Below are 23,814 nucleotides of genomic sequence, written 5' to 3'. Positions count from 1 at the left end.
TGCACTTTTAATATATCTGTTGTAGTAATAATGTTTTATAAAAAATTGCACTGTTTAGGTTAGTAACTTTAACAACATGGTGTATATTGAATCGTAACGCTTTGGTGTCGCAAAAGATATCTATTGAAGCCGTCCTAACCTATATCTACTGTAAAATCAAATGATTTTTTTGCAATTTCCGCACCGGCTTTAAACACTTCCGGCTTTAAACACTGACAAATATAATTATATTTCAGCACTTTTTCGCGATTTCGGGCGTTTAATTAAATATTATCTATTTTACTTTTGAGAATCTTTTCTAGGCAACAGTAAAATTTAATTAAAAAAAAGTTGCAATGTTGACTACTGAAGAACAACTCTCCGTCTTGCAAAGCAACGTCGATCAGTTTTTCCTCATAATATGTGGAGTTTTTGTGCTATGTAAGTATATTTTTGTGGCAGTGCAGATAGTTTTTTACATTAATAGAAATAACTCGTCATTTTGCATTGTTCCAACCCATATGTAAAACTAAATCGTCGCGTTACTAAACCAGAATATTGAAAACAAATTGTTCAACTCAATACGAAGACACATTAAAGAGGAAATTATCGCACTAGAAGCAAATTACTAAACTAGTGGTTCCCAACCTGATTTTTTTTGAAAAAGGTTAAAGGTTAACATGCATAATCGTAGGTTACGTCAGTCTTAAAAACTTCTTTAATTTTGCTTTACAGTCATGCAGGCTGGTTTTGCTTTTCTCGAAGCCGGATCAGTGCGCAGTAAGAATACGACCAACATTATTATGAAGAACGTACTGGACATATGTAAGTAGAAGTTCTTTGCCAAACTGCAAAGCATATTAGGTCGATGTAGCTTAGGGAGTAATTCAGTGGTGTAACTGTTGCATTTAAATAGCCCGATGGTCATTTCTTGGCCCCTAAAGTAGCATTTAAAGTTGTTTTTTTCATCGGGTTTGAACCTACGACGCACCCAAAGGGCGAATTCATATCGCTTTTTTCATGTCTGTATAAGGGTCAGGCACGCTTGATCATTCGGCCAATGTCCTGCCCAAGTTTCGGCGAAAACATAAGATTATCACAGTGCACTTGCAAAACTTTGTTGAAAATTACCATGCCCCCACGCACAGCTTTGACCTTTTCCTTCATGATTAGATGATCTCAGAAAGATTGCTTTCAAGTTAAACTGACGTGATCTTTCGCCTGTTTACGTAGTCGTTTTGACTTGTTTCGACGACGACCATTTCGCTGAATTTTAAACGAAACTGTTTACTTTGATACCCAATTAGCGATACAAAATTGGACACTAATATTTAAGAAGCTAAAAATAAATAAAAACGTGCTGTCTTGGTACAGGTCAATTTCTTTTTATTTTGTTTACAGTTATGCGTTGAATCTATTTTTAATTTTAATTTGTTATCGGTTTAGAGCAGGGGTGGGCAACCTTTGTTACAGTAGGGCCAATTATAAATGTCAACATTCGATCGCGGGCCGCACATGTGCATACCACAAAGTGATTTTGCTTTGTTTAAGTATAATTCGTATTTAATTCTAACCACATTTTGCCAGATCGCAGAAAACTAGCATCAGGCGCATTAATCAGCTCAAAAATATGTAATAATTGGACTCGTTTGCCAGTACTTTTGAAATCCAAGCATCTCTGCGGGCCGCACAACCTTTAATGAAGGGCCGCAGGTTGCCCACCCCTGGTTTAGAGATTAGACTCACTTAAAATTCAAAAAAATGTCAATATTTCCCAACCGCTGTCTGTTATATGCTATTGGGTATAAATGTGGATGTTTGCCTAAATATGTCGGTTTCCAAAACGCCAGGTTTCAACAATTACGTATATCTTTTCCTAAACCGCAAAACACATATATTCAACACGTTAGTCGCGTTAATCCAGTTTGCAGTTAAATGACGAATCCCATATCGATACGTGTCCCATGCACGTAGCGCTATATTGGAATTTGCAATTATTTTTCAGTCAGTCATTATGCGGGTTTTCCAATTTACCTATCATGCCACCGTAACCACAACACTCAAACTCATAATTTTTTGAAGTAGGTATTGTAAGTTTGCTTTTAATTGTGAAAATGCTTGGGTGGTGATTACATATGATGCGACATGGACTTCCACACGTACGCTTGTTACGAGGGCAAAAATTTCCAGCTAAACCACTTAAGAGTCTTTAAGTAAACAACTCTTTACCCTGGGGTTAAATAAAAACTGCGACCATTTCATACAAACATTTTATGCCGATAGGGTTTTCAAACGACCTTTTAAAAATCCAAAGGTAAACGTTCAATTCATACAAACATCTAACGCTTATTGAAATTTAAACATCCGTTTATAAATCTAAAGGTATACGGAGGCCAGATACATAAAAATGTTTAAGATTTTCAATTTATCTACGATTCAATTTTATCTAAGATTCAATTTAACAACTGATTCATTGAAATAATATTTTCACTTTGATAATATATTTTTTCAGTTATTGGTGCCTTGTGCTACTACTCGGTAGGTTACGGATTTGCCTACGGAGAACCTGGTAATGCCTTCATCGGACACAATTACTTCTTCGCAAGCAATGTACGTGAAACAGCGATCAATGAAACAGCGGTAAGAAAGATTTCATCTTTTTGGTTCAAAACGTCCAATAATGTTGTGCTTGGTACAATACTCAATGTCGAAGAGTATCTTATATTTGCATTTTTGAGCATTCTATACTTAATGTTACATTCTGTAAAGGATATTTAAGCTGTTGGAAGGTGATTTAAATTCCATTTAATTTTATTTGTTTCATCCGGGTGTTTTCTATGACTATGTTGTACTGTTCCAAATATATTGCCCATATTGTCACACTAATGAATTTAGATTTTTTTTCAAATTGTGGTTTGGAAATCTAGAATTTTTTTCAAATTGTGGTTTAGAAAATCAGAATTAGAAATTTGTTTTTTCATTGTTCCTAGAAAAATGGTTGGGATCATTCGTAAAAAGCTAAGAGGTTCACCAGTTCACGAAAACAGAAAAATAAAACATCAGGGTGCAAACATTTTCCACATTCTTGGGAATCAAATGAGCTCACGTAACCTTTAATTCATGCTAAATATACTACGCGTGAATACTCTCTGATAAAACTTGCATATTGCTTAGAAATGCCAATGTAATCGTAATGAATACCAACAGCTGCCGCTGAATTAAGTGAAGATGTAATATTTTATATTAGTTCACAGCGTTAAATTTCCTGGTTTCTTTCCTTACGCAAAGCAAATAGGAAATACTGTGTTATGTTAACTGGCAGAATATATTATAATATCAATTTAAAAGTCTATGTAACATCGTAAAAATCTTTTTTCGGAATTCGGTAATTTTGGTTATTTCGTGTTCCAGCAATAACTTTTAGTTTTACAATAACTTGTTTATTTCAAACTTTATATAGAAATGAAGTTTCAGTTCCTAGTATATGTCAATTTATTGTACTTTGCTTCGGGACCAGTCGTCATAGCACAAACATTTTCGTGGTTGCAGATGTTTATTAAAAACTCCGTTTCACATGTAATTTAAAACTAATCTCCTAAAGGTTCCCACTAAAAATAAATTTGTGATGATTTATAATGCGTGAAGCCTGCATTTAGCAAATTTTTCGTTTCTAAATATATTGGTGTGTTCATTAATACATTTTTAACAAAACACGTAACAGAACACAAACGTTGACATACTATAAAGTGCACATATACACCTTAGCCTACAGGCTATTATAAAAACGCTTGTCAAATACACCACGATTTAACCAAATTTTCTCAAGGAGCCTATTAGTCACAATTTAATTACAACCATTATGTTCAGAAACCAGAAATTTAAACTTCATCGATGCTTATTGTGCTTAGGAGTGTCGAAATTAGCAGATCCGGGCATTAGTGTCAATTGCACTGTCTGGTACGAATTTCCTTGTAATAAAAGGAAGTGGTTGGTATGACGTAATTACGGATGGATAGTGAAGGGTTTCAAAAATAGTTTGACGGTTTTTTTTGAAAAAAACCTTTTGATCAAAAGCTAGATACAATTGTTACGCCTAGCAGACAAATTTTGAAAAATAGTTTTTACGATTTTTTGTCTATCTATCATTTATCAGATTCTGCGGCCTCAAATTTAATATAAAAACATTTTGTGTTTTTGCAACCGGTTGAAAAGATAACATATTTGTTCAATATATAAGCTATTGCTGCCAGGCATAGTATCAAGTTTAAAGAGATCTCTTTAAACTTGAAGATCTCTTTAAACTTGATATTTGTTCAATTGCCAGTAGTTTGTGGTTTTCAATTACGTAAACACTATAACAAGCATTACATTCCGCGAAATTTGAAACCGAAAATGTAGCAATCATTTTTCTATACCACACCATGTTGAATTTCTGATTTTTGGCCAACGGATCAAAATATTGCTGACACAGGACAAAATTCGTGGAAAATTAAGGTATCCATTTACATATAACTGCCCTGTCCGCAGGGTAAACTGACTGGAGGCCATTTGATGACAAGGTTGTCATTATTTATCGTTGTTGTGTAAAGTCCCTGTTTACAATATTTTGACACATCAGGTCATCACTACTGCAGTGAGGCATGTTGCGTCTGGCTTAAAGTCGGATAATTTTTACCCTGATTGTAAAATATGTTCGTTTATACTATTGATATTAAAACTATCTTTAAAAACGTATTGGTATGCCCTTTTTATTTTATGTTGAGAAGTACAAACTTCAGGTTGTCTAAAAAAGGTACGTCATAATTGAACTACTGACGTCGTGCATTCAAAAGTTGCTTTCCCGATATTCTATAGATTTCCAAACCGCAATTTTAACCCTTTTGCCAGAGGGCTTCTTATCAGCAATATGCAAATTAAATTATTGAGTCAACACCTGCTCTGGTTGGGGCAAAATATGTTCACTTGAAACACGTTCGGCGATGTTCAGGTTTTGCATCTTGTCAACATTTCAGCAAAAGATCAAGTTCGGAGTCATGAAAACAGTATTATTTTGGCTAAATGTCGACAAGAACAAACGAACTTTTGAAAAACCTTCACGTACATTCATTTCATTTTAGAATGACACAAGTTGCTGTGGAAACGTCATGTTCTATATTAATATTTTGTCTTGTTTGTTCCACGTTAGAATCTTCACGAATCGGGTATAAAATATGGTATTTAAGTGCTAAAGCGTTGTACGAAAAACGCCAGAAATGAAAACATGTGATCAACCAAATAACGGCTGAAATTTTGCAACTAATAACAACTAAATCGTTTCTAATTTACTTCTATTTTTCTAGATTGGTTTTGCAACTCCGGAGAAATACTATGGTGCGTGGTTCTTTCAGTTTGTATTCACTGCAACAGCTTCAACCATTGTTTCTGGTGCTATGGCCGAACGGACCGAGTTCGTCACTTACATGGTGTACTGCGTGTTTCTAACCGCATTTATCTACCCCGTGGTATCCCATTGGTGCTGGGCGGAAAGTGGATGGCTTTATTCCGGGGCAGGTCGGTCTATTATGCACGATTTTCTGAACAGTTAAACTTCTTGGAAAATATATACTATGTAATAGTCAATTCGGCTACAATTTGTTAGAAGGATCGTACTTATTACTAAAGATTCTATTTGAATAAGGAAATGAAGATACAAATTAGGCCACATATATTCCACGGTATTGATTTTTTTCGTTACTGGGAAAATAATTTCCATCCTAAGTTATTACTAAAGATTATTGACATCAATTATTTGTGAGAGTTTTCCTGATACAGCTTAGTTGTTTATGTTGTGGAGATTATTTTTATGTTGTAGGCATATTTAGTTTTGGGGCATTTTTGTGAAATTTAAGCGGTTAAAAGCTTGTACTATAGTCATCAACAATACTTTGGTTTCAGTTTCCTAGGTAAATAGACAAATCTTTTATCTTGACACGACAGTGGCGTTTTTGTTTTGTCGTGGCACGCCATACCCGTGGCGGTTATTAATCGTAAAGGTTGGAATGCGCCACGAACAGATAAATTCAAGTTCCAGGGTTTCTACCTGCGTCAGTTTAAAAACATCAGGATACAATCCTGACTGTGGCGGGATTTCGAACCGCAGCACTCCCGGGAGTGGTTGATAGCGACAACAGATTGTGAACTTGATTTGTTTGTTTTTCCGTTGGGTTGTATCAATGATGTTATTAAGGTCAACTATTTTGAACTTAAAACCTCGACAGTGTTTATTTACGTAGCTAAGCGTCTTAATATCCAATACATGTATTTTGGCAACTAAATTTCAAGCCGCTAAAATTTAAACTTGATTCACCTACGACAATAAATCACATTGTAGGCAACTCTTGCTGTCAAACGTTTGAATGACTGAATCCTTGTCATTTTAGGTACTGGTTTATCTTACAAGGATTTTGCCGGTTCTGGGGTAGTACACATTACTGGTGGTTCTGCGGCGTTGGTGGGTGCCGCGATTCTGGGGCCAAGAATCGGTCGGTTCAACAAAGATGGAACTGTGAACGATTTGCCTGGACATACAGTGACTGTAAGTTCAGCAGGTTTTTATTTGTTTTGTTTTTTTTCGAACAAACTTAAAAGAAACATGACACTCCATGCAATATTTTTTTCAACCTTCCGATGGTATTCTCTATGCTCTCCCTGAACATGGGCGCGGCACGTAGTGGCAAGAGGGGGCACTTACCCCCCCCCCCCCCCCCTGGAATTTCAAAGTACCACAAAATTACAACATTTTCTCTAAAAACGTGATGACTGAACAACGATAATGCTCTAAGAAGGGAAGTTGAGATAGTCAAAGCAAATGTGTAAACAAGCGACTTTAACAATGTCTGCATTATTTACGTATCTGGTGTTGTTTTCGTAGCCTCTGCCGTTTTTATGCTTCATAGTTGGTTGCGTGCCTGTACGGGAATTTTTTTATCGTTGACGCAAATCTACTGCATATATTTTATGCCATGTGTACATAATTACTTGATATAGTAATCTATCCCTGCAAGTGTGTTTTTGTCAATTTTGTTTTTGCTTTTAAAATAAATTTAAATTTTCTTTGTTATGTAATAGGTTGCTGCCTTGGGTGGTTTCATTTTGTTTGTGGGATTTCTGGCATTCAACGGAGGCTCTCAACTTTCAATCTCTCAGCCAGGTGACGGTGTCGTGGTTGCCATGGCAGTAATGAACACTGTACTTGGGGGGTCTTCGGCGGCTCTCACTGCTATGGTCGTTTACAAAATGAGTGACGTCATCAGAGGACAAGATCACTACTGGTCGCTGATTGTGACTATCAATGGGGGACTGGCCGGTAAGTGCTCCGCAAAGCTGGTTTTAAAATTTGTGTTTTTGCAGAAATTGCGTGTTTTTTCTTACTCTTCTGGTAAAACATATTAATTATGTTACGTCCTTTTAAATGTTTGCAAAAACACGATAATTTGACCGTACCACACAGAAACATTTCGTATTTTTAAATATTATCTCCTAGAAATCTAGTCGCTTAGAATAGTTTTCAAAAACATTTTTTCGGGCGGAAATTTGCACATTTTAAATTTTACCGTACAAAAATCAATGGTTTTGGGTTGTTTATATCGACTGAAAGTTTGGGTCAAGAAAAAAGCAATTGTTGATGGGGTTAAATATTTTTTGTGTGTTCACTGTCGCTGTGCTTTTATGGGTTTAATTCGACAATGGTAAAAAAACGGTTCTTTGACAAATGATGGGCCTATTTGTCACAACCACAAACCACACTCTAACAAACCGTAATACATACAAGTGGTGTTGAATTATAATGCTTTATTCATCGCATAGGTAGGGTAAACGCCTGTAGGGTAAACATTTAAAACCGTTGACATGTTTAAAACCGTTGACAGGTTCTGTTAGATTAGTTTACACATCGTGCCCTTAGGCAGAACATAAAACCAAATCTAGAAGAATCTTTTACTCTTCATTTTCACCCGGCACTTTACAACCGCCCAAAATGCAAAACCGCTTTTTCAGACTTCGGTAAAAGTATATAGTTTGTCATCACAACATTCAAACAGTACAAACTTCGCTTGGTGGTAACCGAATCTCTTGGGAAATAATATACGCAGCCGTTGCAGAAACTCATTAATTTGTTTAGTTTCGCCACGCCCCAGTTCCACAAAGAATCTTATAGGATCAGGCGGGTTCAGAGAGGACATTTTAAAGCGAATCGGCATTAAACAACTCAGAAAGTTAAAAAATATATTTAACGCCAACACCATACTCTACAAACAAAATCCGCTAAAATCTTTTACATGCAAAATATACCAATACGTTTTTTGTTTATTTTTGTCAGAAAAAATCGTTTTCTCTTGTCAGCCTATAACAAACATAAAAGTCGATCCTTTCTAGGAATGGTATCTATGTGTGCAAGTTGCAATGACCTCTATCCTTGGGCTGCAGTGGTCATCGGTGTTGTGGCTGGTCTATCCTACATTGGCTGGCATCATCTCACGTTAAAGATAAAGATTGACGATCCATTGGACGCCGTGGCAGGTGAGTAAAAGAAATAGAGTAAGCAGCAATTAGGAAATTTGCACAATGACACTTGGTTTTGGCGCAGTTTTTACACATGTTTAGACCTTGCATGTGTTACCGAATTGCTTTGACAGCCGCGGAATTGGGTCTAGCGATTTCCGGTGGCGGTATTACCTTTGCCAAACAAACCCCAAAAGCCCTGCCAAACTGATCTTTTCCCCGAGACTGTCTCCCCAATTCTGTAAACGGTCCAGAACCCTGCAATAACGGCTCACCACGAAAGCCGGATCTACTTAAGACTGGTTTTGCTAAAAGGGCGTCTCACAGTTTATTATATTATATGTTATTTCAATACTTCGGAGTAGTGATGTACCGAATCGGCTAAATTTCGATTCGGCCGAAACCGAATATTCGGCGGTTTTGCCGAATAAATTCGGCCGAATCAACCGAATCATTTAAGACGTCACGCGAAGTCGTACGCTATGCGTTTGACGTGAAAAAAATGTTTATCTACCAGGCAGCCAGTGCAAAACAGTTGTGTTTCGTCCTTATTTCACTTCTGTGGGGTTTAAAATTGCCTTAAGCATGATTGGCAACCTGCCAATGAATTACTAATTTTTTTGACTACCGTGGGAAAAACGATAATGTGTTGAAAAAGATAAACATTGACGCAATTTTCGTGATGTTTGGGCTTTTGAAAGATTGCGTGGACCTTAATAAGCAGAAAAGACACGTTTAACGCTTTAAATTTGTGTTCGTAAAAGATTCGGTTTCGGCCGAATCGCAACAAATTATTCGGCCGAAACCGAATCTTTGCAAAAATGATTCGGCCGAATAAATTCGGCAAACCGAATATTCGGTACATCTCTACTTCGGAGGCGTTACTACAACTCCAGTACACAAAATCTCTGTACGTAAACCACAAAACTCTGCACGTAAAAAGCAACCACAACACAATAGATACATAAAACCAAGGCACTAAAACGACCGTTCACGAGACGCCCAAGAGAAGACTGCCTCGTTCTTGTTCAACACGTGCAAAACGGAACCAGGTTTGCGGGCCGTTGACCAATCACCGGCTTGCACAATTTCACAAGGTTTCCCGGCACATCCGGGAGCGCTTATTAACGATGCGGAAAATGCGACGAGGGAAATACAGCGCGTGTAAAAAGCGTGCCACTAGAACAAAGAATTCTAAACCAAATAAAAAACAGCATTAAGTTGAAATAACGGATTCCGTGAAAACAAAGAAAAGATGTAAGTGACTTTAACATAGAACATGTAAGAAATACATTAATGTGAACATCAATGAAACATATAAAACAAGTGCGACATTTGTCCCAAATAACATAAACAGATGAAACAAAACGTGTTGTTGAAAACAAATAAACAAGAAAATGTGCAGCGGCAGACACGTGAAATATTTTCGCCACACATGGAATACACATATTAAGAAAAGAGGGTGTAAGGATAACACAAATTAATGAAAGTGGCAAACGAACTATTGAAAACAGGGAGCCTAGAACCTAGGTGACCCAAAAAAGTTTGATTTGCAAAAAAATATATGTCCAAAAAATTCAACTTTTCAGAAAGGATTTATTTTTTTCACCTTTTTGTCATCTGACAACTGTTATCTGTAGAAAAATAGCATCTATCCTAAACAATGGCCAAGCATGTAGTTTTTCGTGCAAAACATAACCCTATGCAGCTCAATAATATAAACCACTTATTTGCATAATTGACCTTAAAATGTGTGAAACATTTTAGCACACCGAACAAATGCAACTTTTGCACCAAAAAACTGATTTAATCTACATATTCAAATAAAAACTTGATGGATATAAACATTTAAACAGTTCCCCCGTGTGTAAATTGTCGTAAAGCAGCAAGAGGCACTCCATGGGATTAATGAGTTAATCAAGTGTTTTCGTCAACTGCCAGTAAGTCTAAATATTTAGCTGTGGGGTATTTATGATGTAACACGGGTATTACAAATTGCTCGGGGCATCTGGTGAACTTTGAACAAAGATAATTTTATATTAGTTTCATTGATAAAGAATTGTAATAATTTGTAGAAATATCCAAAACAATGCATAAAGATCTTATTTTAACTATTATAGGTTGATGTTTTGAGCTGTTGAAACGTTTTCGGTCGGGGTTTATATAGATTTTTATCACAAACGAGAAATAAGAAACTTCGATAAGCAAATAAACTTAAGCCTTACAGCAAACGCAAGAAAACATGTTTTGATCGCATTAGGATATCGCAGATTCTTGGGGTCACCACATCGAAGATTATCTTTTGTTGAGTTACAAACCAGAGCAAAATATTTGTCCGCTTGTGTATATGAGAGCGTTGCACGCTATCATTTCGAAATCTGTCAATCTGTTGGCGACGTAGCTTTTTGACTTAAATAGCAGTTTTTTATCTCTTAAAACCAAAGCTGTGAATCAAAACATGAAAATCAGACTTTTTGCAGAACCAATCCGATTTCATTTAAGGTACCTGCAGCTAACAAGGCCCATTAAAAGACTATTGCGTATAACTGAAAAACCATTTAACCGTTCCAGGCCAAATTCGGCATGATTGTTGCAGAGGTTGATATTAAACATCCATTAGATTTTGAGGACGTTTGCAAGTTTTGTTTTTGTAGGATAACAGTTTAAAAAAAATTAAAACTTAGGCCTTAATACAAACCTATGCTGTTAATAAAGCCCAACATTTTCATGTTTTCAAAAATACTCTAGAAACCAATCAGACTCATGACTCCATTACTAATATATCTCAATAAGTTTTCATTTCGACAACACCACCTTTTCATTTTTGCTATCAATTTTATAAAAAAAATGATAAAAAGTTGAAAATAAACCCTTCTTAATTTGGATTGGTCACGATAACAATTACATATAACTTGCAGGTCCAAAACTTTGTAAATCATTTTAAGTACATATATATTTTAAAATTACATCAGAACGGAAGCATTTTTTCTGGCACATAAAAAAATATTAGCAGTGGGCCTTATTACCTTCCGGGCCTATATACCTTCAGGTACCTTAGTTTCGTTTTTTGTTCGGCCAAACAACCTGAACTCTTAAATCAGTTGCGCATGTTTCAATTTCATAAAAAAACAAAAGTTTAAATATTCACTTAAATTTGTTCTTTTACTGCAGTTGGGTTAACCAATACGAAGTGGGCGAATCCGGATTTGTTTTTCAAAAGTAAAAAAAAAACGAAATTCTCACTTGGAATTGAAATAAGCAAATAAAGTCTAACCTGGATTTGGACCTAAAAATATGCAAGTCTAATTTGAATACACTCTGTAAGTCAGTGACCTTTGTGGCGACGAACGTTTGTGTACTTCCTCATTTGTTTAATATTACAACAGCTTGTGCCTCTTATGACATTTACGATGTGTTTTCATACACCATGTAGTTGTGGTTATAAAATTTGCATATAACGCAAGGAAATGTTTTGGACCCCGCAAAGTTTGTTATAAAATTGAGTCTCATAAAATATTCAATTTTACAGTGTTTTGGTTATGATAAACTTTTTGTTGTTCCAGTTCATCTCGGAGGTGGACTTACCGGTGTGATTTTGGGACCCATTTTCGCGATTAATGGTCTTTCAGTAAACGGTACTCCAGTTGGTGGAATAATCTACGGTGCCCATCCTTTTGCTTTCAAGGTAATGAATAATTTCTTGAACAGTTTATAATAGGATATTTCAATTTTGTATCTAAAAAAAGTTTATAGACCTCCTCTGGCAAATGTATTTTTATTCCGACGTTTCGACGTCCTTTACAGGCCGTCTTGGTATTATGCCTGGCAGCAATAGCTTATATATTCGTATCTGAATAGGGGGCATTTATTTTTTTATCCCCAATGAGCTATTTATTTTTGTCTACAAAACAATGGCTCCGTATTAATTTTCAAAACAGAACCTGACACGCAAATCAATTTAATATTGTTTTTTAATGGTTACAGCAACCCTAGTTAAAGGTTTTAGGGCCGACATGAGTGCATTTTGAACTATATTTAACTTACATAAGTGCAATGACCAATCGAAAAAAAGTCGTATAAAATTAGTCTAGTCACCCAACGGAAAGTACACATATCAAAGCGGTGGTTACGTATTTCCCGGCCCAAGGCGGCTTTTAACGCTGACGAGAGATGACGCATCAGAAATTATCGTGGTTAGAATATTCAATATAGATTTTCGAAGACAAGCGGCAAAAGCCAGTAATCTTGATTTGAATTTGGGACTATCTTGAAGTGGCATCAACACGTATCGTGCCGCTCCTCGCAATTGACGTTGCTTATGTAACTTTGTTTTGAAGATGCATTCCTTTGCTATTGAAGTTTTGATATATATTAAGGTTTGGGCTAAAAAAAAGGGCTCACCGCGGGCTAAAAATGTTTTATGAAATTTCCTATGCCTTGTTATCATATACAATGCTTTTAAATCACACCGGTTTAAGCGCCGACGTCTCTAAGGATTCAAGCTATCACGAACGAATACACGTTTTAACACCAATATGCGTGGAATTTTACAGCGAAACGCCTTTGGCGCTAAATTCCCATACAATGTCACTTTCACCGTGAGTTTGCGTGTAGAATGATTTAATTATCACTTGGGTGGTGTGTTATATAACCAAGCGGATTTCGAGGGCATGCTATATAAAACTTGAGGCACCATTAAACATTGCATAACACATCACGTGATGTGGCGTTTCGGATTAATCTTTTTTCGGTTTTATGCAGATTGCGAATATTTTTGTCCTTATGTTCCTGTTTGTAGTTGTTCATATCGGCTTACATGTCTAACCTTTTTACCCCTTGCTAAACAACCTTTTTACCCCTTGCTAAACAAAAAAAATTCTTTCAGTAAAAAAATAAAATTTTGTGTCCTTGGTTTTAACAAGTGGAAAGTGCAACAACAAAATAAACATAATCGAGTGAAAAAGGAACCACCACACCAAGTCTTGATCAGGCAAATTAAAGATTGGCTTAGAGGTTACTTTGATTTGAGAACCATCGTTGACTTTATCAACTAATCACTGAAACTCGTAGCCTGTCAAATAAATTAAAAGCAACCATGCAAGATTATCAAAGAATCGCGCAGTAGGCTATATTGTGCGGTCATAACAGACGTACAAAGCACCTCATAATAAACTTGTGATCGATAAAGTAATAGGATTGTTTAAAAGGCTTTAAACCGCCAACGCCCTTTTTAATTAGTGAAAATATTTTAGCAGAAACAAATACTTGCCAGTGCTTCTGAGAATGGTTAGGGAAATGCCACACAGGGTGGAATAGAATGAAATGTAACATGTTTCTCAACAAAGAGCAAAATTTGTTACTTCTGATTAATTATAATTGTTCATTCGATTTAATTTTCTCGAAAACTTTTCAGATTAAATGTTGGCTTAGTTTTTCAGAATTTTGTTTTATTACTGCAAGTAATATGCTGACCAAAAACTAACAATTAGGTTGTTTATTTAAAGATTATTTTTTTAATAAACAGCCTACTATCAGCCAATTCATCGAATCATAAATACTTTTAACCTCACATCCATGGAGTTATTTAGTTGTTTGAGGGATTTAACTTTTTCAACAAGCTGTTTAAGGTTAAATTTTGCATATCGTTTTTTCAGAAATTAGTTTTGTCATTGCAAGTAACTTAATATGCCAAACTAAAAACTAAATCAGAAATCAGAAATAGAAAGCTTACGATCAGCCAATTACATCAGTCAACAAGCCTTATGTTTTAACCGAACATCCATCATCGGCTTATTCAAGGAGCTATTTGTTCCAGCTTGTATAAAAAAATTAATTAAAAAAAAAAACAGTTGAATTGTCCTTATAGCACTGGCTTGTTTTTGTCTACAGAACTTCGGTTGGAACTTACTTGGTGCTCTAGCAATTATTGCCTGGACTGCAGGGACCTGTACGATTCTCTTCGGCGTCATGCATCTCATGGGTGTGCTTCGTGTAAATGAGAAGATCGAACTTGCTGGTCTGGATAAAGTGAAACATGGGGAACCGGCTTACCCCATGGAAGGCTACTTTGTGGGTGAACACCCACACTCGATTGCAAACGGTAAGACCCCAATATTGACTCGGCCCTGTTTTTCGTAGCTTGGTGAATGTCCAATTGTGGTAGTCGTGTAGTGTAGGATTGCGTATTACAAATGCATGTGTAAAGTTCATGATTTGGTTGGTCCATTGTGCTAAATGTTAAGGTAACAAAACCTTTTCAAAAAAGCAAACAAATGCCTCTAGTTAACACTGACCTGGAAAAAGATTTCGAGGTAACATTTTGTGCCCCTCAACCTATTTTTTTTCCTTTTAAATTTTATGCTCGAAGAAAAATTTTATTAAGCAAAAATCTTTCGTTAAAACAGAGTCTGTCATATTTTAGGTTAAATGAGTTATATAGGCCTAAACTTTCTCATTTGACGGCTCTAGTTACTTATTCAACTACAAATTTTTAAACAAATCATAAGATTTGTTTATGTAAGCTTACACCAAAATGTCCCAAAACACAGACCAATGTTTTACTTTAATACAAATATAGATACAGCAAATGTACCTAATACACCTATTTACTTGTAATATATCAACCGAAACCGTCCTGGCATGGATACATCAGTAAAATTATTTTTCACTTGCCAAAAAAGCTACTAATTTTGCTTACTGTGCACTTTTGACAGGTATTAGTTCCCAAAACGTGGTGATTGAAAACAAATCGACTGACGAGAATGGCGAAATTGAAGTTCACACGAACGGTGACGCAAACAAGATGGTTTAAATCGATATCTCTGCGTTTCTGCACTTAGAACGGAGTTGTAAATAAAGTGAAGAGTTATGCCAGTGCACTTTTTCCAAACTAGGCTACACACGTTACAACAACACTAATAGCTTACAATGCAAAACATAAGCTGTCTCAATACATTCTGCAAATACATGTTGCCCTTTTTCTGTTTTTGATCGTTATTTGCCTAAATCGGTAATACTTTTTCTTCTTTAGTATTTGCCTGTTTTAGGTACAAACATGTCAGATTGTATTATCGATAGTGCAACTGTTTTGCACATTAAAGTTTCGCTTATTTGCTCTGTATATTACAGCTGAATATGCTTATGTTTGTGTGGACTTTAATGTTTAAGCACATAGTGATTGGTTTACTTTTTGAAACTCGGTCAAAAACTTTTGCTCAAAGATGCAGGCATATCATATTTATTCAGATTCGATTTGGCTATATGGGATGCCAGATGCCTTAATAAAACCAATTTTTATCATAAAAACAAACCAACATTGTAACGCGCATCGCCGGTAGAACGATAATTCTAGCGAAAGATGAAATTTAATAAAACAGGGTTCTGGAAAACGATAATCTTGAAGTAACAAAAGACTGCTCAAAGCACATTTTCATTTTATTTTCCACGGGGTTCGAACCCAGGACACTCCCGGGGACGAATCCCGATCAATGTTTTTTATGTCTGTATATGGGTGAGGCGTACCGGAACATTCGGCCAAGTTTCTACCTAACATTTTAGATTTAAAAAACTACATTTCCGGCTCTTTTGCTCTACCTAGCGATAAATTGATTCCGTCTATATCCCAATAGGTAAACCAAAACGACTTGCATTTCTGATCATCTGCCGACTCATTTTCTACATTTAAAATTTTATTTTAGAATAAGGCCAAAGAAAAATGAACTTTGGTTGACTAAAACTTCAAGCAAATTTGATTAATGTTTCTGACTAAAAGGCACCATTGTGGCCAAAAACCAATTTACAACAATCGGAGTTTATTTCTGCTGCTTTAATTCGTCGGAAGCACAGAATCCACAGACAGAATAAAATGCATAGAAAATCGCAGACTGCCAAAGCATTCGCATAGAGGACATGTTAATTCATTGTATTACCAGTAAAAAGCGATTGTCTATCTGCAACATAATGTCCATATTGCTTTTACACAATAACCGCTAGAAAGCGCGTATGTACTGCATAACAGCATTGCTTTGCAGAATATCAACGCTTGTTTTTGCGAGCCTCTGTACGGTTAACCATATAAGCTGTTTTTTTGTATAAGGTTCACAAGAGAGCAAAAACAAACATGCCAGGCCTACAAAGGCAGGAATAAAGTGGCCTCATAGCAGTATAGAGTTGTAACGGGCCTAAAATTGGGGCCTGAACCCGAAACGTTTCTGAGGACCCTGTTTAGTCCCGAAAGTTTGATTGACAGGCCTCTATATTGAAGCCTTAGGAAAGACCAAGACAACAAACACAATAGACATTTTTTTGGCTATTTAACATTAGGGTCGGGTCCAGCAATTGGCTACTTAGCTAGTTAAATTTACTTTAAGAAATACTGACACACAGTGTAAAGTCAGGCCCAAAATAAGCCTGTTTTTACACATCTGCAGCAGCAATGCTATTCTAGTCCAGCCTAACGAATTCGTTTGATGCTGATATAAAGCAATAAACTTTAACGACACAGGAACAAAGGGGCTATAAAACGTGCAACAAACAATGCATATCTAGAACGGAGAAACCAGAACGAGAAATACAAGTGGCAGCTGTAAAAAATTTCAAATGCAATTTGAACAGCGTGTTAAAAACAAGTTACTATACCGTGGATAAAGTAATACTGCAATACACAGTTCCAAAGGGTAAGCGTAGGGATTGGACATAAAGTAAAAGCAAACGGGTTAAAAGATAATGTCAACCAAATACGGTTTTCAATTAATTCTATGTTTCACGATCAGGTTTTGCAAAATGTAAATCTGATATTTTTGCAACCAATTCACATAGAGCCAATTTATCACAGATCATTTGTGTTTTAAAGGAAAAAGTGCCTATAGCGTCGGGTGTACATCTTTTATGCGCTCTGCCGCCCACACACGGTAATCACTAAGTCCCTTCAACCCGTGCTTTTCAACCGGGTGTATCGTACACCCCAGGGTGAAATATAATTTTAAACGGTCCCACACGTTGATAGTTTAAATTAGGGTGTAACAGATACAATAATGCAATATACCTATGACCAAGTATCACAACAGGCAGGTCTGTGTTTTAAACCAGACTGACTGGAATGTACAACATGTATCACAAGTGTACGTAGCTTGTAAATTACCATGTTCTATTTGTGACGTCATAACTAATTATTTGATCATTGGTTGGTTAATGGTTGTTTTTGCAGTAGAAAGTGAATTTTCACTGAGTTGTTTCCAATAAAATAAATGATAGTGGATTTGTATTATGCTCATCCTTATTCCTGTTTGGGCCACCGATTAAGTTTTTTTGGTGAAAATATTTTGAACTAGGATGAAAAAAATTCGACTAAGCGTTGAAAACGGTGTAACTTTTCCAAAAAGGATGACAAGCACTGGCTTAAACTGCACTAGCTTGCGTGCTATCTGGATCTGTTACTGTAATGAGGATGTTTTTTCTTCCTTGGATTTGGGAAGGTTGGGAGGAGGAAGAAAATGGTTGCTTGGTCATGTCGTCATCGTTTACAAGTCTTTCCTTCTTTTGTGCTCCGTTCTTGAAGTCAGGAGGACATCCGTATTTTTCTCGCATCCTACAGATCACCACAAAAATCACAAAGTAGAAGATGGGCAATGTGATGACAAGCACGTGAAAAACCGTGACCTCGCTGCAAAAAAGTATTTGATGTCAATTCACTTCAATGGCATAAAAAGTACAGTAAACCCCAGGTAATCCGGACCCGTTAGAATTAAAAAAAATTTCCAGATTCGGCAAAGATCCAGGTTAACTGATGTCGATTAGTTAAAGCCTCGCTACATTACAAATCATTTGTACCACAAGTTTTGTCGGGATTAGGCGCAGATCCGGATAAACGGAATCCGGTTTTAACCACTTTTACGCCTTGTTTATAGAATATAGAGTATAAATTCGTAGTCCAGCATTTTGAATAATATCCTTAACAGGTTGGAAAGGCGAAGTCAAAAAGTTTTTTTAGCATTGTTAAATCGCAGGGGGTATTTTTGGCACATTCAACTTTTGGCCCTTTTCCACAAAAAAAACGATAAATTGTGCAAGGACAACATAACGGTTTTGTTTTGTTTGGAGTAGTAGTCAGTGTTTCTAAATTAAGTGAGTAGGGTCGAAGTCAAAAATTTTTTTAAAAGACTTCGCAACCCTGCTTTTCAGAAACTTTTAAAAATGCTTCAGGCATCCATCCCAGGTTAGAATACACTATAGTGTATCCTGTAGGACTGGGTTTCTCAAACTTTCTTGCTCTGCGACCCCATTTTGGAAAATAAAAATTTACGTGAACCCTTGATGGATATAGCCTATACTGGCTAACACGTGAATGATGTTTTACCCAGAAGACAAAAAAAAACAATCGTATGTGCTGCAATGTAAACTGTCCTTTAAATCCCCAAATAGATACCCGGAATTGCGTGAGCGCAAATGACTTTAGCGAGGCATCGCGCAGACGCTTGTGGCAAACCAACAATCGCAACCGTCAAGCTTGAATGCGTTACAGGGAACTAAAATAGACCGTAGTCTCGTTGTGCTGTTACCCTTATAAATATATAATTCATGGACTTTAAACTGAGTCACGTAGGGTAATGTGTTTTAGTGAAATTTACTTTACTCAAAGGTCAGACAGGGTGAATATGATCAAAGACACTAGAAGATAATTTTCCATGCTTTGTTTGGTCGATTCCATGGGTCGGCAACCTATCAAATGCCACTTGTCAGTTTACTTGCTTTGCCAAAATAGGAATTGCTTCACCCAATCTCTAGAACACTACAGTATTTTTTTCTGTTGTCCAAGATTAAAAAAAAAACGTTATTGTCTGTTTGGTAACATGTAACACTCACATGTTGTTTCTGAAAAGCTACATATATTTCTAACACATACTACAAATACCATGGTACCTGCAAAGTAGTGGATCCTTAAACGTTGGTTCAGCTCCAATATGTAAAGGTTCGGTCACAAGGAACGGTTCCGCCTCAATGCTGTAAAACCTAAAAGTGCTACTCCATAGAGTTGGTGTCGAAGCATTGGTTAGAAGGTCACGACTCTTTGTCAAATGCAAAGGCACATCCAAGACTGCTGTTTCGCATTTGTAGGACCGTTGGACACTAACACCGCCACGATACATCGGCCCTGAGTTGGCTGGCATACTTGTGGCCTCTCCTACGATCTCTGTGGCAGGAAGGTGGACACCTGGGACGGCGTGAAAGGAAGAAGTAACGTTTGGAATTTCTACGGTCATGTTACTGATGTTCCAGTTACCAACGTCGCACCTAAGAAGTAACAGAACGTGTTTCAACAGTACTTTGACGCCACAAAGGAACTGCTTTGAAAAAGCGCAATACACGTAATCTAAATCAAAGTTCGCCTGGCCTAACCGTATGTGTCGGTCAATACGCATTTTCATGTGACAAGGCGTACAGACTGAATAGTGGGATTCGAACCAACGATACGAGCCTTTCCGAGACTCACGCTCTGCCAAACTGAGCTACAAATGCTAAGTAGTGAGCACGTCGGAAGTCGAATCACAATCACCGTTGCCTGCCTCGTATGCTGCACATGTCAGCTTCGCGGTGGGGGATCACCATATTGACCAGTAATTAGTTAAGATAAACATCTATTCAACTAACAAATGATTTAGAAATGAACGCTTCATGGCTGATCCTAGTCATAAACTTATGTAAATCTTAACTAATAAAAAATGTACTAAAAATCTACTAATGAATCTTAGTAAATGCTGAGGTTAATAGCCTAGGGCTGTTAGGGGTTGGGAGATATAATACAATAACACTATAATTCAATTGAAAATGCCCCTTTCGGCTAAATATTCTCACACATTCACGCATTAACATGTGGCATCATGGAGTTATCACCCCGAAAAATGTGGAGAAAAGAATAGCTACCAAAGCTTCGTTTCAAAATGTACTTTCTTCGTTCCGGTATGAAACACTGGCTAATACAATCCAGAGTTACAAGTCCATATTTCAAAATCGAGTGAAAAATTTACTTAGAGGTTGTTAATTACGCCCGAAAGTCAAATTTGCCCTGTAAACCAGTTTGGCAGGCAGACCCACATCAGGATTTATGGAACGTATGGATGTAGCAAATCAATACACAAGCTGTGAACGCGTACATTTGCAAACAAGGTGCAAGGACGACATAAATGGAACCAAGTGTTAAATATTGCACAATTCTTTTAAGAAGCATGCACCGGCCCAAAACACCGTCAATTACGTGCGATTTGTCAACGGCGGTTGTGTTTGTCCTTGGCGGTAAGTTGAACAATCAACCAACAAAGGTAGGCTTAATTGTCACAACACTTAAATGGTAGATGTAACTCAATTGCAAAGAAACAGATGCTACTGTACATAAATTCATGAAAAAAATGATTGTATATTACAGCATCTGTGACATGTGTAAGTTTTTTATTTTTATCCTATATATTTAGCTAGATATACATTTCAGATCAACATGCCAAGATGTTCAATACAAAAAATGTGATTTTGGGTTTCACACTTACAAACCTGAGGCAGTATTGATTTTGCGCCGGGACAGCCTTTGCCCTCGACCTGGTGAAATACATCCACAACGTCACACCATTGAAGTTCAATTTCAGCAGCGATTGGAAATCGAAATCGCAGAAGCTTCCAGAGGTCACGGCATTTTGAGGCACCGCTATATGCACAGTGTGCGTGGCTGCACCATCACTGGAAAAAAGTTTGAATATATTTATCATAGATATAAAAATAGAAAACCGTGCTTATCAACCGTTTTTTTTTCTATAATTATAATATTGGTTATGCACATTTTTGAAACCTAATATCGGGCCTTGTTTTTTTTTTGAAGAATAACCTAGCTTTAGTAAAAATAAATTACTAACATTACAGGCGAAATATTACAAGACAAGTCAATATAGCAGTTATTTTGGGGTTTGTAAGGTTACTTCATCAAATTTAAGTCTGGTGACCCAAATCCTCAAATTTGCATTAATTTCAGTTGCAATTTGGAATCACGTTTTTGATTACACGGTCGACCATTATGGCCAAACTTGAACCTTTGAACTGCTGTTACATCCGGTATGCACACAGTTTGACATTTTAGGTCGCCTTAAATGGAACAAACTGCTGCAATAATGTGCATGTAAAGGACTTGTGTTTACCCAACGTTTAAAACACCACATAAATTGCGTCGCTGTTATGGATTTATTGGGGAAAAATGCCGGAGAAAAAGCTGTTAGTTCTGAGTTATGAAAACTTTGCCAAAACCGCCAGGTGTGAGCCTCATTCGCATGTTTGCTTTGTTTACCAATCAGCAAATTGAACTCAGATATATGTTTTATGTGCCGTACATGACAACGGCAGGCGTAACAAATTTGTCATTGTTTGCTCATGCACTAAAAACAGCCAGTGATTCATTTAAACATCCGCTAAACTGCGACAAGGGCAATTTTTCACATGTTGTTTTCTGTTGGTTTTGTGTCACCAGTCAAACGGCTAAGCATTAAAAGTAATGTTGGGTGCTTGATTAAAATCCACTAGAAAAGTGGTTAATGATAAGCAAAAGTAAAAAATAACGTCACGACGCAAGAATCATTAATCATTTGCTCCCTGATTTAGACCCTATAGAAACATTTTTATGAAGATAAAAATTGGATACATTTTTGTCTCGATGAACAAAAGTTTAGTTCTAAATCTGTTGTTACGCGTTGCAAATGTGTGGGCGTAACAATGGCCTGAGCGTGCTAGATACTAAGGACTGAGCTAATGCCATTTACGTATATAGCAAGTCATGGTAAACCGGCACCCGAAATAAAACAAACTATACCTGTACGTGAGAGATATTGTAGCGTTCAATCTGGCGAGCAGGCAAATTCTGCTGACTTGAGTGTTGAGAAAATCCCTGTTGGTTATCTTGAAAAATGGTAATGTTCCGTGGGTAGCAGCAACATTTCCACTTGTTCGAACACATTCCAGAGACAGTATCACTGCCGCAGCTACAATCCAATGTATATTAGCCATTTCCTTTAACTACTCACGGTTGTTAACAGTTACAGATTCTACATGTCACTAGCTTGCTGTATATAACCAAGGCTGGTACGGCAAGCTGTAAAACGAAACAATAATCGTTCAATTTTAATTACACTGTGTCTCGAGCAATTTTGCCATCATCTATCGATTTTCTTGTTGAACGCAATGTCAAGAAACGCTGATTTGAGATATGTATAGTGGTGTAACTATAGAGGCACATTTTACAGTCCAGTCATCGAAGTTCCATCCAAAATTTTTAACCTAAATTACTCACACTTTTCGACTGGAAACCGTCAACTTGTTAAAAAAGTTCTGTACATTTTCGGACAAAAACTCGCCCGTTAACAAATCATATCTACTTTTAGATCGAACACTCCTCTATAGGCCACAAAAATATAAATGTTGACATTATATGTTGTAACCACGACCGAACTGCTGGATATGACGTTGGCCATTGTCAAACACAACGATGGTAAGAAATTACACAGCACTGGCTAGGACAGGTGTACTGATGTATTATTTCCTGTTGCTGTACCACTTCCGCTGACATTTCAGGGTATAGCACATTTTCAGCATATGCTTTTCGCGGTCTAAACCCATTCATGTGCATACACCGTCACATACAAGCTCAACTGTTGGCTGTCGGCTTGCCCCTAACCAGTGATAAAGCATTCTGATTCCGTCTCCCCTCGACTGAAAATTCTTTGAATTTTGGCCCAAATAGTGACAAATCCTGTTCAATGAACCGTTGAAAAACACGTATTTCAAAGGAAATGGAACCCGCTATCGCAAAGCCAGCCAGCAATGGTGAATTTGGCATTTGATGCTTCTCCGTCGGGTATTCTTAATTCTCGTGGTTAATTAATGAAGCAACAATCGACAACTCCAAAGGCGCCTATGCATATTAATAAGTACATTTCGATTAATCCGCAACCTTAGCTGCACAAGCCAATAAGTAACTCAACGGTAACTGACGACTGTCAGCAACTGTCAATAACTTTCGTTGTTATTACTTGGGGTCTTTTGTAATGTAATATCTATTTTATTACTATTTGCTGTAAGGAGTGCTGTTTATGGTAAGCAACAATTTAAACGGGTCACGTACGTTTTTAGCACGCCAATCGATTGATTGGGGGCACGGCCAATAATCAATAAAATGCATGAGCAAAGCAATCTGCATAATGCTATGCCATCTCAAACACTTACCAAAAACATCAAATTCTTTCTACCAAATACTTTAAAACACAAGCCAAT

The 23,814-nt window shown here is 36.8% G+C and overlaps 2 protein-coding genes across 2 annotated transcripts; one reads left to right on the top strand and one right to left on the bottom strand.

Moving 5' to 3' along the window:
- The first annotated feature begins 270 nt into the window (after positions 1-270).
- LOC145231953 (putative ammonium transporter 1) lies at positions 271-15,658 on the top strand. The gene is made up of 10 exons (XM_080096425.1): positions 271-420; positions 715-804; positions 2,492-2,619; positions 5,319-5,529; positions 6,399-6,553; positions 7,087-7,324; positions 8,392-8,535; positions 12,081-12,202; positions 14,407-14,617; positions 15,231-15,658. The coding sequence occupies exons 1-10, from the start codon at positions 336-338 to the stop codon at positions 15,326-15,328; spliced, it is 1,482 nt and encodes a 493-aa protein (XP_079952551.1). The 5' UTR covers positions 271-335; the 3' UTR covers positions 15,329-15,658.
- Positions 15,659-16,327: 669 nt separating this feature from the next.
- LOC145231954 (uncharacterized) lies at positions 16,328-22,663 on the bottom strand. The gene is made up of 4 exons (XM_080096426.1): positions 22,358-22,663; positions 21,058-21,240; positions 19,435-19,806; positions 16,328-18,178 (listed from the first exon to the last, which is right to left on the bottom strand). The coding sequence occupies exons 1-4, from the start codon at positions 22,549-22,551 to the stop codon at positions 17,914-17,916; spliced, it is 1,014 nt and encodes a 337-aa protein (XP_079952552.1). The 5' UTR covers positions 22,552-22,663; the 3' UTR covers positions 16,328-17,913.
- Positions 22,664-23,814: the final 1,151 nt, after the last annotated feature.

The sequence above is a fragment of the Phallusia mammillata genome, chromosome 6 (genome assembly GCF_965637545.1).
Source record: "Phallusia mammillata chromosome 6, kaPhaMamm4.hap1.1, whole genome shotgun sequence".
Classification (NCBI taxonomy): domain Eukaryota; kingdom Metazoa; phylum Chordata; class Ascidiacea; order Phlebobranchia; family Ascidiidae; genus Phallusia; species Phallusia mammillata.
This window is presented reverse-complemented; position numbering and strand designations above follow the sequence as displayed.